We start from the raw sequence: 18,727 nt of genomic DNA on the forward strand, positions 1-18,727 counted from the left end.
AAAAAAAAAAAAAAAAGAAATAGAAATGTCTCCTTTTGTTCTAAAGCAGCGCTTCTTAATCTATGGACCATGACCTCCTTGGAGATCAAATGTCCTTTTCACAGTGGTCACATGTCAGACACCGTATGTAGCATAGCATATATTTAAATTACAACTCATAATAGTAGCAAAATTACAATTTTGAAAAAGCAAGGAAAATATGGTTGGAGGGCACCATTACATGAGGAATTTTATGAAATGGTTGCAACTTTAGGAAGGTTGAAAAGTACTGTAAGGGTCGCTCATTGCTCCCACCTCCTCCAAATTTCACAAGAAGCCAAAGGTAATCCTACTCTTGCAGCTATAGCTGGTTCCAGCCTCCATCTTTTCCTAGTAGCTTTATTGGTTTTCTCACTTATAAAAGTTTGGATGATATATATCCTTGCTTTGAAGAAACAAGAAGGGATAAGGCCCATATTCTGTAGCTGACAATTATAAATGTTCATTATAAATGGCATTATTATTATTAACACTAACTCTTTTCATAACAACTTTGCTAGCTTCTACATATAACTATTATAATCATGATTTGCAATTTTGATTATGTTTATTTTACCTTGATATAGACTCTTACTTAATCTCTGGACTCTTAGACAATAACAAAGACCAGAATCCAAAGGGGAACAACAATTTGACATTTCAAAAACCAATGGTGCTTAAAAATCACTGATGAATTCAACATCTTCATACAAACTTTCTTTTCAGGATTGAGCTACTGAAAAATTTTTTAATCCCATTATTCTTAACTATACTCCTTATACTAGGTTAAATAATACTAGTCCTTTGGTGTTGACTCAAGCTCACATTAAGGGAATTTTGCATTCATCTCTTGTCTCTCCTTTTTTGATACATTCCCACAGTTTCTCTGAGATGTGTTACTAATTGTATGCCTCTCCCATTGCCTCACTTCCTGTAGTCTTTTCCTGGCCTGAAGCACCACCATTCAAGACACTTATATCATTCAAATTCACTGGCTTCTGACTCACACTGAGGGAACATAGCTAAGACTTAGTGTCTGTAACTTTTGTAGACTGGCAGTTTATTCTTAATATCCAGAGTTACAGCTCTTAATACTAATGGCTTAAAAAAAGCAAGTAACATCAACTTGGGGAAAGCAAATTAAATTAGCTTCTAATATATTTTCAAAAAATGGAAAAATCAATTGAGTATGAGTGTGGTGATGTTCTGAGTGTGTGTGTGTATGTGTGTGTGTGTGTGTGTGTGTATAGAGGGTTATTTATTCATGTGCTTGTGTGGATTGTTCATGTGTATATATACGGAAGTATACATGTACACATGCGCATGAGTGTGTGTATACATGCAAATACTAGAGACTGATATCGGGTAACATGCTCAATTACTCTCCAACTTAATTTATGAGACAGAGTGTTTTGCTGAACCCAGAGCTTACCAGTTCTGCTCAGCCAGCTGGGCACTGAGCTCCAGGGATCTGCCTGCCTCTGTTTCCCCTGTGGGGGGATTCAGATGCATGCTGCTTTGCTCAAAATTTTAAAATTTAAGGTTTCTGGGGATCTGGATTCATGTTCTCATACTGTCAAGGCAAGGTCTTTAGCAACTAAGCCATCCCTAACACCAGCCACCTTCATTCTCTTCTCTTCTAAGACGAAGCCTACTATTGGCTAAGTCATTATACCTGAGCACTATTATTTTAGACAGCAATCCAAATAAAGACATGTAAGGATAAAATACAGATGGTTCTTTTGAAAGTTTCAAAACTGTATAATTATTAGAACTGACATTTAGCAATATATATGATTGTTTTCAAAGCTTTTAATGGCTACTTTTCAATGGATCCTAATCAACAGCCACAATTTAGGAGAAAATCTGGGGCTTTTTCTGAGACCACAGACAAAAGGATTATCACCAAGTTTGGTAGTCTAGGACAAAGGTTCTAAAAGAGCTTCTGAGATGACCCTCCCACCCACGCAATCTTTATTGGACTTATTCTTTTGAAAGGCATTTTTCGTTTACTGACTCTTGAAAAACTTGTTTTCATTGCTTTATTTCTTTAACATTTAAAATAGGACCACGTGTGGCCATCGGTGGGAGTTGCCTTTTCTTTTATTCCTCTTGTGGTGTTGCTCAAGTTGTCCATAGTCATACCTGTGTCACTTTCCTAAAGAACATACATTTGTCTGTAGCCCCCTTAGACAGCTCAGGTATGCTGTGTTTAGCAGAGTTGCATTAGGCCTGTTCCAGGTTTCAGGGGGTTCTCTATTTAGATTCATTGAAAAGAATAAAACCCTTACCAGGAATTCAAAATTACGAGCAATGGTACTTTTCTGCAATGCATATAGCTCCTGCTTCTTGCTGAATTCACACAATATTTCTTTGTGATATATTCATGCATTTTCTTTGTGGTATTACTGCAAAATAGCAAAGTGCGATCTGGGGATTTGAATCATCTTACTGATGCAACCAATGACAAAACGGTATCTAGACATGGCTCATATCCTTCTATGTGCTTGTAAACATCACATTCCTCGGAGCAGGGGCAGCTTACCTTGTCGGACAGCTAGGGTGGTGGTATATACCAAGAAGAGGAGGATGTAGTTCAGAAAACTCTGGAAGACTGGTGTGTTTGCATGAAAATCTTCCGCCAGGTACTTGCTGGTCAAGCCAATTCCACAAACGAGAAGGGATAACACTTGGCCCAAAGCCACAGAGATTAGCATCTCCCTGAGAAATGAAGCAAAGCACAGCAAGGTCAGGGGAAACAAATTGAAAACAATGATAGTGAAGTCCACTGGTAATTCATAGCAGACACTGAGCTGAGGCAGCGGATGCTATTTATTGTAACCCACTGAAGCAATGCTAGGGTCCTCTACAATTATTACTGAAGCCTTTATAGAGGTGGGAACTAATGCTTGACATGGGTAACAAATTTGCTCACAGAACACACAGTGAGGATAAAGCAAAACCAGGTTATGGGACTGAGTCTCAGCGTGGGAACCTGGCTTCCTGTCACTGTACTCCAGAAGCTGGTGAGGAAAGGGACTATTGTTTCGAAGCACAGTTATGTGGATTAGTGATGCTGACAGCATTCCCAACCCTGCAAGCAGAAATATATTGCAGCATCAACTGTGTGTATAATTAATCACTAATGGGAGAAACTTTGTTTTACAGATCAAGCTCCTGGATCTAGAAACTCTTGGCGGGAAGGGCTATCCATCTAGAAAGACTACCTCTTGTGCCTCTTCTAGACTCTGGAACTCTGTTCTAAGAAGCTTTATGTAAGGTCTTTATTCTCTGTTTCTTAAGTTACAATTGCCTATATATTAAAGCTATTATTCCTTAAATAGATTCAGGACTGTGGTTACTATAATAACTATGCAAATATTTTCATTGCCTTCTTCAAAGGCAGTGTTCTTGTAGACACTGAAGTGGGGACTGGAGGCAAGAGTCAAAGGGTTCAGTTTCCATGGAAATGAAATGCCCATGCAAGCTTTGTAGTCACACACACACACACACACACACACACACACACACACACTCCTGCTCTGACACAGGAAAGCCTCTGGAAATAGGAGGCAGACTTTTCTCTGTAAGTTTTTTCTGACCTTTGTGGATTATTTGTAGAAACAAGCAATATAGAAAGTAAAAACTGTGGTATAAACACAATGACTTTAAGCAGAGGATATGTGATGTTATATATTTCTTCCCACATGGATTTCTTCCTCCATGGAAGACACAATTCCATTTTTTTTTTCTGGATGGAACATGGGATTATGTCTCCTTTTTTAGAAGCTAGATTGATCTGGCCTTGCTTTGATCATTAGAGTACAGAGAAGGTGAAGCCATGAGCCTTCTGGACCTAACCTTTGAGAACTTTTGCAGCATTTATGTTTTCCTACTGAGAAACAGCTTCCCCGTAAGGAGCCTGAGGTGTGTTATTGAGTATGAAAAGCTCCAGGAAAATAAAGAGAGAAACCCAGGCAGCCCCTGTCCCAAATATCTGAGTGAGGGTTTGGGGATCCTCCTGCCTCCATTATGCTAAGCCAATCTACACCCAGGAGAAGAAAGGTGAGCAATCCCTAGAGACTGTTGCCCAACTTGGAGAGTTGTGAGAAAAATGAAACATTGTTGCTTTGGGGCATGCAGTTTTCCAAGAAAAGGACAACTGACAGCTGCAAGGAGGCTCTGAACGTTTTCTCTCCTATGGCCATTGAGCTGGTAACTCCTGCCTCTCTAGCCTCGTGGCACTCCTTCATGATGGCAGAGTGGTGAGCTGCTTGCATTTTAGCAGGGAACTGCGGGCCTCCCTGCTCCTATGCCTCTGCGGAGCATCCATCATACCTTTTCCAGCCTGACTCCTATTCATTTATTTATTTTTTTTCAAAACTTGACCCTCTTGTCACTAGCTTTGAAAGGCCTTCCTGTTCTCTTTCCTCGGGACACATCTCACATATTACTTTTAGCACATTGCTTTATTGTTACTGCTTGCTTGCTTGCTCGCTTGCTTAGTATGTTCTGTGTTGGATTTTGACTCTGTAAGTTTCTGGAGCATACCTACAGCAGGGGAAAACCGTTCAAAGGACTAGGAAGTGGAAGGCATAAAAGACAATCCTAGGCTAAGTATAAGCAGCTCTGAGTATATAAGAATATCAGGGATAGAGGCAGGGGATCTCTGTGAGTTCGAGGCCAGCTATAGTCTACAGAGCAAGTTCCAGGAAAGTCAGGGCTACAGAGGGAAACCCTGTATCAAAGAGAAAAAAAAAAAAGAATATCACTGCTTTTAAAAAAGATCAACAGGCTTGAGGATATAGGGGATGATAGAGCACATACTTAGCATGGGCAAAGTCCTGTTTCAATCCTCAATGTTACAAAAGAAGTAATAATAAACACCTCCCCACCCCTTGCCAACAGAAGAAAAATAAAACAATGCAAAGAATTCAAATAACTGTATCCGACTAACACAGATGTAGAGGCTCACAGCCATTCATCAATCTGAGTACAGGGTCCCCAGTGAAGGAGTTAGAGAAAGGACCAATGGAGCTGAGGGGTTTGTAGCCCCTTAGGACGAACAACAATATGAACTAACTAGTACCCTCAGAGCTCCCAGGGTCTCAACCACCAACCAAGGACTGCACATGGAGGGGTCTGATTGTTCAGGCAGCATGTGTATGGTAGAGGATTGCAAAGTCGATCATCAATAGGAGGAGAGGACCTCGGCCCTTTTAAGGTTCTGTGCCCCAGTGTAGGGGAATGCCAGGGCCAGAAAGTGGGAGAGGGCGGGGTGGCAGGCATGGGGAAGGGGGAGGCAACAGGGGTTTGGTTTTGTTGTTTTTGTTTGTTTCTTTGTTTTTTGGAGGGGAAACTGGGAATGGAGAAATTCGCATATAAATAAAGAAAATATCTAAAAAAAAAAAAAAGAATTCAAATAACTGGAAAGATTTGTAAAGGTAATTCTTTTAAATTGGTTTTTTGAGACATGGTTTCTCTGTGTAGCCCTGGCTGTCCTGGAACTCAGAAACCCACCTGCCTCTGCCTCCGAAGTGCTGTGATTAAAGGCATGCGCCCCACTGCCTGGCTTTTGGGGAGGTAATAGGGTTTGTTATGGCATTATGTTGCACATCTGTTTTACTTGGCCTTCTTCTCTCTCTACTCCTCCATTTTACTGCACCCCCAATCTCCCTCTAACACATTGTTTTCATGCCATGTGAGTTTTGCCACCATTTCTCTCCCATCCCTAATCCTTTCTCTGCTTTTCCAGTAATTAATGTAATAATTTCTTTCATGTTCATTCATGTTTTTTCTACATGTGTGCCTCGGCAAAGGTGTTGGATCCCCTGAAATTGGAGTTACAGGCAATTATGAGATGCCTGTCATGTGGGTGCTGGGGATTGAATGTAGGTAACCTGGAAGAGCATCCAGTGCTATTAACCCCTGAGCCATCTCTCCAGTCCTAGCCCCCCAACCATTTCTTAACCCCCCTCAAGAGTCTTTTTTTTCTAGTTTTGTGATGTATAGTCCTTCTAAACTTTTATATACATACACATTAGTATCTAGGATCTGCATGTGACAGAAACATACTGTTGTTATTCCATATTTGTGTGTGTGTGTGTGTGTGTGTGTGTGTGTGTGTGTGATTTTTGAGAAATCTCCAAACGTATTCCCATAAGGATACCACCTATTTACATTTCCACCAGCAGGGAAAGGGGATTTTCCTTTCCTGTCACCAGATTTTCTTAGTTTTCTTGAGGTCAACTTTTTTGACTGAAGTTCAGTGAATCTCAAACTTGTATTACTTTGTATTTCCTGGGTAGCTAAGGTGTCAAATGCTTTAAAAACCTTTTTTGGCTAACTGTACTAACTGAATCCTCCTCTTCTTCCTGTTCTTCCTCCTTCCGCTCTACTCCCTCCCCTTCTCTCTTCCTCCTCCTCTTCCTCCTGTTGCTTCTTCTTTGAGGCAGAGTTTAATGTAGCCCAGGATGGCCTCAAACCCATTAGGTGGCCAAGGATGAGCCTGAATTTACGATCCTCCATAATTTAGGTACCAACATATCCAGGGGGTTTGTTTGTTTGATTTCTGCAGAGCTGAGAATCGAACTCAAGGTATAATGCAAGCTGGACAAGGATTCTGCTAACTGCGCTCTATCCCTACCTTTGGAATTCACTCTTAAAGAACATTCTGTTTGGTTGCTTGCCTCATCTATTGATTGGAGGATTTGGGGTTTTTTTTTGTTTTTTGTTTTTGTTTGTTTGTTTTTGTTTTGTTTGTTTTTTTTTTTTTTACAGTTCTTTAGATACTTTAGGCAACAGTCCCCTGTCTGAAATGTTGTTGTCAAGAACTGTTTCTCATTCTGTAGCCTGTCCCTTCACTCTGTTAATGGTTTCCTTTGTTGTACAGAAGCCTTTTAATTTTGTGCAGCCCTATCTGTCCATTCTTGTCTTGGGAACCTAGGGTACAGAGTTTCTTCAGTGGGATCATTAATTGGTGACTACACTGAAGGAAAATGGTGAGAAAAAAAGAAAAACATGTCGACTTTGGAGACTTCTTTGATGATATTTGATCTAATCACCATGAAGCACAACGTTAATCATAGTAGCTACATAATTAACTTAGCGCAGATTAATAATAATCTTATGATTGGTAATTCTTGATTATTTGCCTAATATAAACACTGAAATGGAAGAGATTGGTAAAATTACACTTAGTATATTAAACGGTAGCTTCTGATGCTGCGTATGCACAAGGGAGTGTTGTATGGAGTGTCCCTTCTTGTTGGACAAGACTAAAACAACACTATGACCTACTTAAATTACAACAATGCTGTTTTAGACCTTGGTAGCATCCTGAACCAAATCAAGATGCACAGGACTATCAAATACTTATGCAAGACAATGTAATTTTAACCTACCATGTAACTGGCTCCAACATATTATAAAATAGCCTTCTATATGCTGCATGTATGAGGTATAAAATGAACAAGACACAGTCTGTGATTGGGTGACCATTTAACCAAACTTTTGACACTGGATTTTCAAGAAGCTTGTTACAAAATGAAGAACTAGAAAATAAATGGAAATAGCACCAATAGTTCATGTGTGTAAAGAATTGGGAATAATTTTTACAATTTTCTTTAACCCTCAGAAAATCTTATAGAGCAAATGCTGTTATTGTGCCTTTTGATAGATAAGGGTCTAAGCCATACAGAGATGATCTACCATCCCAAGGTCACATAGCTGCATATATATAATAATTATGTATAATATATAAATATATACTTATATATAATAAATTATATATACTTATATGTAATTTAAAATTGTATATGTGTGTGTATATTGTATATATGTATATGTATATATATTGTCTATGTGTATATATATATATGCACATAATTTCAAATTGTTTTAAAAAGAAAGAATATCAGACATTTGAAGAGTAATAGACCCACAGTCTAAATAAGTCTTGCTACCAGTTCAGGAGCCAGACCATGATGCATCAGCTACTATAGTAGGCGTGTCCTTTCTGCCAACGTTTTATGCACAATGAGCCCATTGAGCCACAGATGTCATCTGACAGGGGTGAAGAAATGAAAGTTTGTACACCACTTCCTTTGGTCTTTTACCTACCAAGCAAAATGACTGTGACCATACAAGTAAAGGACATAGCTGTCTGAAATACCCACTGATATGAATAGATAACAAAACCTAGTTTATCTATATAATAAAAATTATTAAAAGGGATAATACACAGATGTAAACTGTTTTGTGAACAGGTCTTGTAAACATTTGAACTAAAAAACAATCTAGTGCCAAAATACTACGAGCATGAATTCATTTCTATGTAATGTCTAGGCAACAGAAGTCCACGGAAATAGAAAAGATGTGAGTGGTTACCTAGGGCTGTGAGAACTGAGGAGAGAGGGTTTCACTAACAAAGCTACTTTGCTTCCTTTGTGTGTGATGAAATAGTTCAAACTGAAGCGAGACATTAAAAGAAAAAGAGTATATATTTGTGTGCAGTATTTGCTTGTGTGCGCACATTCACCTGTATGTGTTTATATGTATGCATGTGGAAATTAGAGGTTGACATCAAGAGACTTTCTTGATTGCACAAAGCTACAAAGTTTCTGAAATTGCCAAACTAGAGAGACATTAGGCTGAAGCTAGGTGATAGAATTTCAAGTCCTAAATTCTGAATTACTATGCTGTGCCACCATTAGTTATAAAATTATTCTGTTTTCAAGGAGTATATGGAGAGTAGAGATAATCTAACAGGCTGAGTTTTGGAAACATTTTTCAAACAGTAAAGACAAAACCCACAGCTGGTCTGATGGACAAGAACTTTTCTACCAAGGACCCTGTGATGTGCACTTTTCAACAAGAGGCCAACACAAATCTACCTTGCTTAGTTAGCTAAACAATGCTGCAGACCCACATGTTGAGTTTATACTTATATACTTTCAACTATCAGTCATGTCTTTGAGCCACTGCCAGTCTGATTGAATTGAGAATACAAATTATGATTTTATATGACATGCTAATAAACATCATGTGGATGGCAGGGGAGTTGCAGTTAATCCCTTACAGGAACAGCTCTTGAGGCCATTCTTATCTAAAGGGCGTTAGATATCAAAGCTTTTGGAGCCTGCATGCTTGAGAGACTTATTAGAGGTATCAATATAAAATAAATAAGTAAATATAAAACCTCCTAATGCGTAAATGCTCATATTCTAACTCTGCTCTGCCATTTTGCTTCCCTCAAATTCTTTGTTCTCCATTAGTACAGGATGAATCCATTTGGTGCTATGTTACACAGAAACCTGTTCTGTCCATTGTAGAATCCCTTGAGTTAGTTCCTTACATTATATTCCTTAGATGTTTCCCTTGCAATTGATCTGTGGTTCTTTTACCTAACTCTTCATGCCTTGAACATACCAACTTGTCTCAAAAGCCTCCCATTGGCCATTCCTGGTACCCAATCTGAGTCACGTGTTCTCAAGTGTGTGTTCCTACTTCTACTTATATTGACTGTATTGCATAGATCATGATCTCCCAAGAACAAGGGAACCTTTAATAATTTCTATGCTCTGTTCCTGGAGTCTGATGACTGCTAGACTGATGACTGCTAGAACAATAGATGTTCACTAAACACAGGATGCAGGAATTTCTGAAGGAGCTAATATCTATGTATGGAAAGGGTAAAGTGTTAGAAGGTTGACAAGATGGTGCCTTATCCTAGCTGGGAAAAAGTGCAGGCAATGAAACAGAAGACACTCTGTTTTTACTGTAACCCATCTGCCAGTTAGAAACTGAGATTAATAAGCTATTTTCTAGTGCATTTCTGAACAAGCCCAGAAAGGTGCTATCTTGCAAAAAAAGAAATGATGCTAAAAATGGTGCTGGGTGAAATTTTGCAGAGTGAGCTGTTGGTTATTCATGTCGTACATAGAATAGCACAGCAGATGCATTCTAACATAGATACATAGTTCCTATAATTTTAGTAGCAAAAATGGAAAGGAGGCTATGATACACATTTTCATCTTCTTTGTGCATTTAAAAGGACATCTCATCCACTTTAAATGCAGACGGACTAGACAATGAAAAATGCATGAGTCTCAGGAAAAATGGTGCTGCTGGAAGCTGAATACCTGTTACAACAGAGCTTGTACTCATAAATACTGACATGCCTATTATCAACAGCATTGTGCTGTGTTAAAGATACAGAATTTAGAATTGGGGGTAGGGGAATAAGCCTCTGGTGCAAATTAAACATTCAAAGTAATAAGATTAAAAGTAAAGTATAAATTCTAATGTTTCTTTCTTTTAATCATAAGAATATGTTCTTTTAAAAGGTATCAAGAATGTCAACACAGCATTACATAATCATATTGCTCTGTAATTTTTTTTTTTTACCATGAGAGTGGAATAATTATACCATCATCTTGAATTAGAACAAATCAACCTTCCTGCTGAGGTATCTTCATTCTCAAAATGAGTCTCAGGCAAGTTTCATCAGATTTGAGTCAGTACATGCATATATAAAGAATCCTGAAGCATATGGGTTGGTGTAAAAGCAATATTACTTGGATGTGGGAGAAGCGTCTACTATATATTCTTTGATAAGATCGTAGATCATTGACCCTGAGAAGCTCTTGGCTAAAAGGTTTGGCCTGTAACTGAGAATCAGTACAATTCTACATAGAGAGATTATTAAGCCAGAAACAAATGCGCACACTGAGAGGTTTGACACTGACTAGGGTTTCTTTCTTTCAAATCTGAATTCCCGGGCTGAATCTATTTATTGGCTCTGTGCTATCATTTTGAACTGTGTTTGCCATTAGGTAGAGGAAATCAAGTAAGCCACAGATCTTCCTGTTATGTGTCCTTGATGGGCTAAGTATGGGAAATACTTGAACTTTAGTGTAACAGGATAAGCCATGGACAATTTCAGTGTTTATAATTCGACAATCCTAATATGAAAGCATTTCTCAGAGAGAAAACAATCAGAGTCTTTATTCGGATGGTGAAGATTTGATTTGGTCCTGGGAACTTGGCTTCATTTTTTTTTTTCCCAAAGAAAGGAAGAGGAAGCATTAAGGAGAAAGTTGGAACTTTCTGGCCCTGTCAGGTCAATTATGTAAGTGCCATGATTTTGACTATTTTCTTCTTTGGGCTTAGGGTCCTTTGTGTAAAATAAGGATATATGAAAGGCCTGCATCTATGACACTTCTACAATCCAGATACAATACAGCTGGCATTTTCCATCTCCTACCTTAAACGTTCTCCAGCTCAGAAGCTGGGCTGTTCTTAGCTGTATAATCCAGCCATTTTGGTTACCTGGATCTTTTGCTCTATTTTTTTTACCCTCTTGAACAGCTTCTTGACCCAGGCTGCCCCTCTTGGTTGGCAGCTCCTCTCTCGCTCTCTCGTCTAACCTCTCCTCACATGGTACCCAACCAATGGACAGAAGCTGCTAATTCCTGTGGTTGAATTTCGGAAAAGCTAGAAGAAGTTGAAGAGGAGGGTGACCCTGTAGGAGGACCAGCAGTCTCAACTAACCTGGAACCCTGAGATCTCTCAGATACTGGAACACCAACCAGGCAGCATACACCAGCTGATATGAGGGCCTTAACACATATACAGCAGAGGATTGTCAGATCTGGGTTCCAGTCAGAGAAGACATACCTAGCCCCCAAGAGACTAGAGGCCCCAGGATGTTTCAAGTTCTGGTGGGGTGGGTGATGGGGGTGGGATCATCCTTGTGAAGACAGGGGGGTAGGGCAGAGGTATGGGATATGGAACAGTTGGAGGGTGGACCAGGAGGGGAATAAACTCTGGACTGCAAAAAAAAAAAAAAATAATAATAATAATAATAATATATTTAAAAAAAGAAAAAAAGAAATAAAGATTAAAGTGTCAAACTAAAAGAAAAAATGTAGATAGTAATCTATATTCCCAAAGGTCACCATGAAGACTTAACAAGGCAGTTCATATAAACTGCTTCCTGTGATATCTGACTCATGGGAAATACTCAGTACAGCAGCTTTCCCCATGTGGAGTCCATTTGGGAGAATCCGTTCATCAATTACTTAGAGCTACCAACCTATATGATTGTTCTGATACTTTCAGAATATTGCGAACATGTATCTCGAGTTAATTGCTCCAATGACTAATAAATATATCCTCAAACTTATAAGAAAGTCCTTGGGGTTCTTGTCTTTTAGAAAGTCAGAAATAACAGCAGAAGAGGAAGGAAAGGAGGAAGGAAGGGAGGGAAAGAGGGAGGGGGGAGGGAGGGATGGAAGGAGGGAGAGGGGGCTTAGCGGGGAGGCTATTTAACAGGTTTTCAGCAGGAACTTCACTAGTTCTCACGCTCCCTAACATCTTCTTGGAGAGCAGAGAGGCAGAGAGGCAGTGTAACCTTTTAGGATGACTGTTACTGTTTGCTTTGTGCATTTTAAATGATTTTTGACATTTTTCATTTCAAAATGCTTTTAGCTTTGCATTTTGAATTACGTTAGTGAACCCTGGGGCCAAAAGGCAAACATTTAACTTTGAAATACACTGAATGAACAAAGCCAAAGGCAGCATACAGACAGACTGGCTCACTGCATCTTAACATTAAAAAAAAAAACAGCGTCAGATTTCATTATTTTATTCCACATGTAACACATTCCTATCCATGAAGTAAAAGGAAATTATACTCCTCCAAGTGCCAAATTCCTCTACACACTGTGAAAACTCACTTGAGAAATGTGTCATCAACCACGATCACAGCTTATGCCTTTACTTGCAAGATCGTGCAGGGGACACAGCTAAAGAGCTAATTCTTGCCTCATTGTAGAGGACTCAATACCTGGCTTTTGCCCCCAAGCAAAAGGACCCTGTGTTCAGAAGCTTGTAGACACTTTTTTATTTTTCTTTGCACTAAGAGATGATTGCAATTTCTCTGCTTTATTGATATGAATAATAAATCATATCAACAAATCATATCAATAGTTTATTGATATGAATAAAGGAGTTATTTTATTTAAACATTTTTTTAACAGATTGCCTATAACAAAACATAGAAATTATGTCAAAATTTAATGTGTATAACATGGGTGGAGAAAAAAATTGTTGTAGAGAAAAGGACCTCCCGTAGGAATAAAAATTGGTTATTTATTTTAATTAAATGTTATAATGACTGGGAAGAAATTGATTTATTGAAATCTCTAAAGCACGGATAAATATAACAAAATTGGGAAATTTTCTTATTGTCACCCCAGGCTCAAGTTGAAGAGATGGAAGAAATAACCCAAAGGGTGGGATCTTCAAAGACTCTCTGGAACGTAACAGAACAGAAGGAAAGACTAATGGCATGGCGCTCTGATGGAGTGTTGTCCACAGAGGATGTTTAAAGATGGAGGAGGCTGACAAGGGTACACATGGATGCTAAATTTGCTGATTAAACTGATGGCTATTAACAGATGACTTAGGACCCTTCCTGTGATACACAATTTTCTACCTTTTAAAAAAGCTATCAAGACTGAAACTGATAGAAAGTCAGGTGAAACAAGAGAAAGAGGAGTGCTGTAAACCAATGATGCAATGGTGATGTTGCCTGGAAGGATTCACTGCTAAGGCTTCAACTGAACACCATTGATTAGACCCCCACCTACTGGGAACCGCTGACATGTCAAGAATAAAGATGAAAAAACAAGTTGGAGCTCTCTCATTTGTGCACATTAATTATATATTCATCATTTTCCTAGTGGAAGTCATTGAAAAAATAATCTGTTAGCTTAATTAGAGGCACTCTGATAGCCAGCCTCACTATATCCAGGCTCAAGAATAGAAAAGAACAAGCCATTGTCCCTCCCTGACCAACCTTGCTTCAGTATGTTATGCTTCTATGGGGGCCTTTTAGAGGAAGCAATCACCATAATTTTTGACTAAAATCACTTATAAACCACCATGAAATGGATTAAATGTTTATGTCTCCCCAGAAATCATACATTAAAATCCCCACTATGCAGTGATATTAGGAGGCTAGATCTTTTGTAGATGAGTAAGTCAAGAGCAAAACATTTATGAATGGAATTCATTTGTTATAAAAGAAATCTGAGGGCTCTTTTGCCTTCAACCATATGAGGTACAGCAGCCCGGCATTTGAACTCAACCATAGTAGCATCTTGATCTTAAACTTTTATCTTCTAGAAGTGTGAAAAATAAAATTTCTGTTGTTTATAAGCTACCCAATCTATAGTACTTTAATATAGTATCTTAAACTAAGATATCCACTTATTCTCTTTACTCTTATGTCAAAATGGGTAAATCAAAGTCATGCTAGATCTTTGATCCAGCACAGCCATGTCACCAGTAAAGACCATAATAATGCTTCCAAGCCATCCAAACTGTCCAAAAGCACATCCACTGCAGAATGTTGTCCTCTGTGTAAGAAATGGCTATTTACTATTTTGCCCAGGGCAGTGGTGGTTGCCTACTGGAAACCCACAAGATTGAAGGTGTGATATTCCTGTATAGAGGGAGAGGGTAAGGAGATCATTAGGCCTCTTCGGAGATTTCAGCCACTCCTTCTGTCCCACACTCACCCTCCCAGCTACAGGTCATTTTGCCTCAGTTACACATGATCTAGGAGGTGCTAGAATGGACATTGGATAGGAAGCTAACCAAAGAGAGGATCCATCTATTCAGCTCTAGAGAGATCATCATCCTGGCTGGGATGATATCTTTCTATACTGTAGTTGTGGGGGTTAATTCCTACTCCTGTCATGATCCCATGACACTGAGCATAAACATGATAACCCCCTTAGTCCATCAACCCAGATTGGGTAGAATCAATTTTTTGGATTGTCAATCCTACCCTATCTAGACTGACTGGTTTTTATATCTCTGCAGAAAAAGTTACCTCAATGAAGGTGTAGTGAAATAATGAATAGAAGAATGTTAAAAAAATTTTCACCTTTTAGACAAGAAATAAAGATGGCCTAATTTAATGCCTTAAAATCCCAGTACAGGGAAATGAAATAATACTTTAATAACTAACACAAATGCTATAATGTAACTGTACCTACTCTCTTTTTCCTTTTTGTTTTTTTTTTGTTTTTTTTTGATAAAAGTATATTTTCCTATCTCTCTTCTCCTTTTACCCCTACTAAGGTCTTGAAATCATTTACTACCTTTTTTGTTCATCCAGTAAATGTTTATTGAGTTTCTATTATTAATAAGGCACTATTTCTCTCGTGGTACACGCCTTTAATCCCAGCACAGGAGGTAGAGGCAGGCAGATCTCTATGAGTCTGAAGTCAAGCTGGTCCAGCTGCCAGAGCTAGGTGGAGAGACTCTGTCCCCTGTCTCAAACACTACACACATCCACACACACACACACACTCCAACAAACAAAAACGTGGTAGTCTAGGTACAGGTACAGAAGAGAACAAAGTGACAAAGTTTCTAGCTGTTGATGTAACAGACATTAAAATTCACACCAAATCAGTAGGAGAAGGTCAGTAGGAGGAGCCTCTTTAAGGTGACTCTGAAGCTGAGACCCGATGGGAGTTCCTTGCCGAGGAACTGCACGTCAAAAACCAACAGATGGAAGAGACTTGAGACAGTTTTAGGAATAGAAAGGAGACTTGGTGGCTGGAGCCAGAAGCATAGTGGTATATATACATTACCATATATACATGTATATATACATGTGTGTATATATATGTGTGTATATACATATATACATAAATATATATATACATATATATATATATGTATATATATATTATATGTATGCAGGAGCCCAAAGACCTGTTTAGCTTACTTAGGTTATGGTTAAGAAAGCAATAGGGCTGTCAAGGTGGCGTTTCAAACCTGACTACCTGAGTCTGATCCCCCAGATAACCACGCTTCAAAAGAAGAAAACCGACTCTCCCAAGTTCTCTGGCCACATGTATGTTGTGGAACACATGCACTCACAAATGTACACACATAGTAAGCAAACATAGCATCGCTGGGGAGGAATTCCTCTTTAAAACAACAAACAAAAACGACTCCTTTCGCAGCTGCCACCAACTTGCAGTAGCGCCTCAGTTAGGAGTCGGGAGCCTTCTTGAGCCCTCCCACATGCGGGCAGGTATTTTAGCCGACTTGACTTTGTCCATATAGTCACAGGGGACTCATAGCACACAGTGTGTGCTCCAGCACTATCATGTCTGGCATATACTGTTTCAGTGCAGATCTCCACTACCTCCGGATCTTAAAATCTTCTCACTGCCCCTCTTCTGAAACGACTTCTGATTCTTGTGGGTAGCTGGTCCATTTATTTTACTATTTTATGCATGTTGGCATTTTGCCTCTATACATGTCTGTATGAGGGTTTCAAACCCCTGAAGCTGGAGTTGCAGATCGTTGTGAGCTGCCCTGTGGGTAGTCATTTCTCTAGCCCCTAGCTGTCCAATGTAGAACTTAGCACTCTACAGTCTCTTTTCTTCTCTCTTGGAAACTTTAATTTTTTTAAAAACAATTAATTTTGTTTTGGGGACAGGGAGCATGCCATGGAGCTCATGTGTGGAGGTTAGGACAACTTGCTAGAGTTGATTCACCTTATACCATGATGTGGGTTCCAGGGGTTGAACTCAGATCGGAGGCAATCTCTTTATCTGCTGAGTCGTCTCACTTATTTCTTTTTTAAGACAGGGTTTCTCTGTATAGCCCTGGCTATCCTGGAACTCACTCTGTAGACTAGGCTGGCCTCAAACTCAGAAATCTGCCTGCCTCTGACTCCCAAGGATCTCTGTATGTGGTCAGGCTGGGAACTCGCTGCAGGCGGCTTCAGTTTCTGAAGTGCTGGAGGATAAGCCTGCACTAGAATGCCCAGTTTTTCTACATCTTCGACAATAAAAGTTTTCCTCAGGGACTTTTAGTTCAGGTAACTTTCCAGAGAGGAGACAGTTTTTCCTGCATTTAATACTTCTTAAGGTGCATTAGCTGCCACAATGTACCTGAGGACTAAGAACAGCATTTGGGCAGTGCCATTATACCACTAAACTGGAAGGATATAAAGCATTTGGGGCCAGGAGTCCAAAGCAAGGATAAAGCCAACCTAAGCTATATGAGACCCTGTCTCAAAAATCATGACTGGAAAGAATTAGGAAGAAAATTTAGAGAAAATGCATGATATTCTTTCTGGTCTCTGAACTCAGAGAAGCACAGAGTTTTGGGAATGTTTTACGTTAGTGAGATCATGGCCAACTCAAAAGTAGTCCTTTGCTTTCCTGGAAGATGTACTAGGCCAGCATCCCCACAAGGGCATTTATTTAGCACTCCTGTGGAGCTGGGATTTTTATGATCATGTTCGCAAAGACCAACTACAAGCAAAGACAGTGTTTCTATTGGGGGATGAGGGGAAGGCCATTTCTAGCCATTTACTATTTTGAACAGTGGCTAAAGAAAAAGAGTTCTAACTCCATCCTTGATTCCCTTGTTTCTGAACTTTCCTTCATGATGGTAAAAATGATTGAAATTGAATGTGAATACAATCTCTTTTTATTTATCGATCCATTCATGCCTATGCGTATTAAGGAAAAACAACAGATGCCAAGAGAGCATCCCTTTGTAAGTAACAGTGGACTGATATAAAGTATCTCTCTCATATGTGCACACATTGCCCAGGATATGAAATTCAGATTAGTGGTGTGTGGCATGCATAATGATGAGCACATATTTTGTTTCCCACAGCACCCCTGAGAACCAGTTAGTTTATGCATGAAATGGATTCTTTTGGATAGGATCGTGTGAAGGCAAATAACCAGTCTGCATCTTTAAAATAAAATTGCAAATTAAATGAATCAAGGTGCAACATGTAAAATGATGTATGAATTCTGCTGAATTTAATTGAATCTTAATTAAATTACTTGGAGCAAGATGAATTAGATTGTTTTTAAAGCACATTTCAGATAAATTTAATGAAGTTCTGTAAGCGAAGAAGGTGGAATGAGCCTTGTTTAATGACTTGGTTGCTGATATATTACCTTAGAGTGACGAAGAGGTCAGGCTGACCTTGGGTCATTCCCTCCTTCAGGGAGACAGATATTATATTGCCTCAGAACTGGGAGAAAAGGGAATTGGCCATACTTTATGTTGATGGTAACATAACTTACTGAGACACTTAGTGATGAGGTTTATACCTATATATTTTTTCTCCAAAGATTTTGAGTTCCCTGGCATTGAAATGGTCTATAAGAAGGAAACTGCCCTAAGATGAATGCTCCCTGAAAGGTGCTCCTCTAGTTTCTAGAATCCCTTAGAGGAGATTATGTTAGAAGGAGGGAGGATATCCTAGAGAGAGAATGGCACAATTGGGAGAAGTCCCCAAACTATGATAGCTTTCACAGGGAGGAAGCATCCTTTCATGTTGCTCAAGGGGTTACAGACGTGTAGGAGAATGCTTTGATGGACCATTTAGGAAAGTTGTATTCCAACATCATGGTTCCCAGCCTGTACAGATTCCTTTGCCCAAAGGTGCCATAAAATCTGCAAAGCTTTAATTCCAAGGGACCGTTTGGGTTTAGAAAATAGGCATCCCTGTTAGTACACAGGATTCACTCACATAAGACTCTAATCTGTTTACTCTAGAAGAGTGGGTAGAATTGGAAGTATTGGAATGAAAGGGTTTAAGATGAATTGCTTAGGAAGAAAGGGGAGGATAGGAGGGGGTGAG

At 39.2% G+C, this 18,727-nt stretch overlaps 1 protein-coding gene across 1 annotated transcript in view; it reads right to left on the reverse strand.

Annotated features, from left to right (window-relative positions):
* Positions 1-18,727, reverse strand: part of Slc35f1 (solute carrier family 35 member F1) — a 436,233-nt gene that overhangs the window by 187,511 nt on the left and 229,995 nt on the right. The window contains exon 2 of the mRNA XM_031348352.1: positions 2,564-2,739. Coding sequence (XP_031204212.1) covers positions 2,564-2,739 — 176 coding nt within the window. The remainder of the gene's footprint in view (positions 1-2,563; positions 2,740-18,727) is intronic.

Source organism: Mastomys coucha, unplaced genomic scaffold, assembly GCF_008632895.1.
Source record: "Mastomys coucha isolate ucsf_1 unplaced genomic scaffold, UCSF_Mcou_1 pScaffold3, whole genome shotgun sequence".
NCBI classification, from domain to species: Eukaryota; Metazoa; Chordata; class Mammalia; order Rodentia; family Muridae; genus Mastomys; species Mastomys coucha.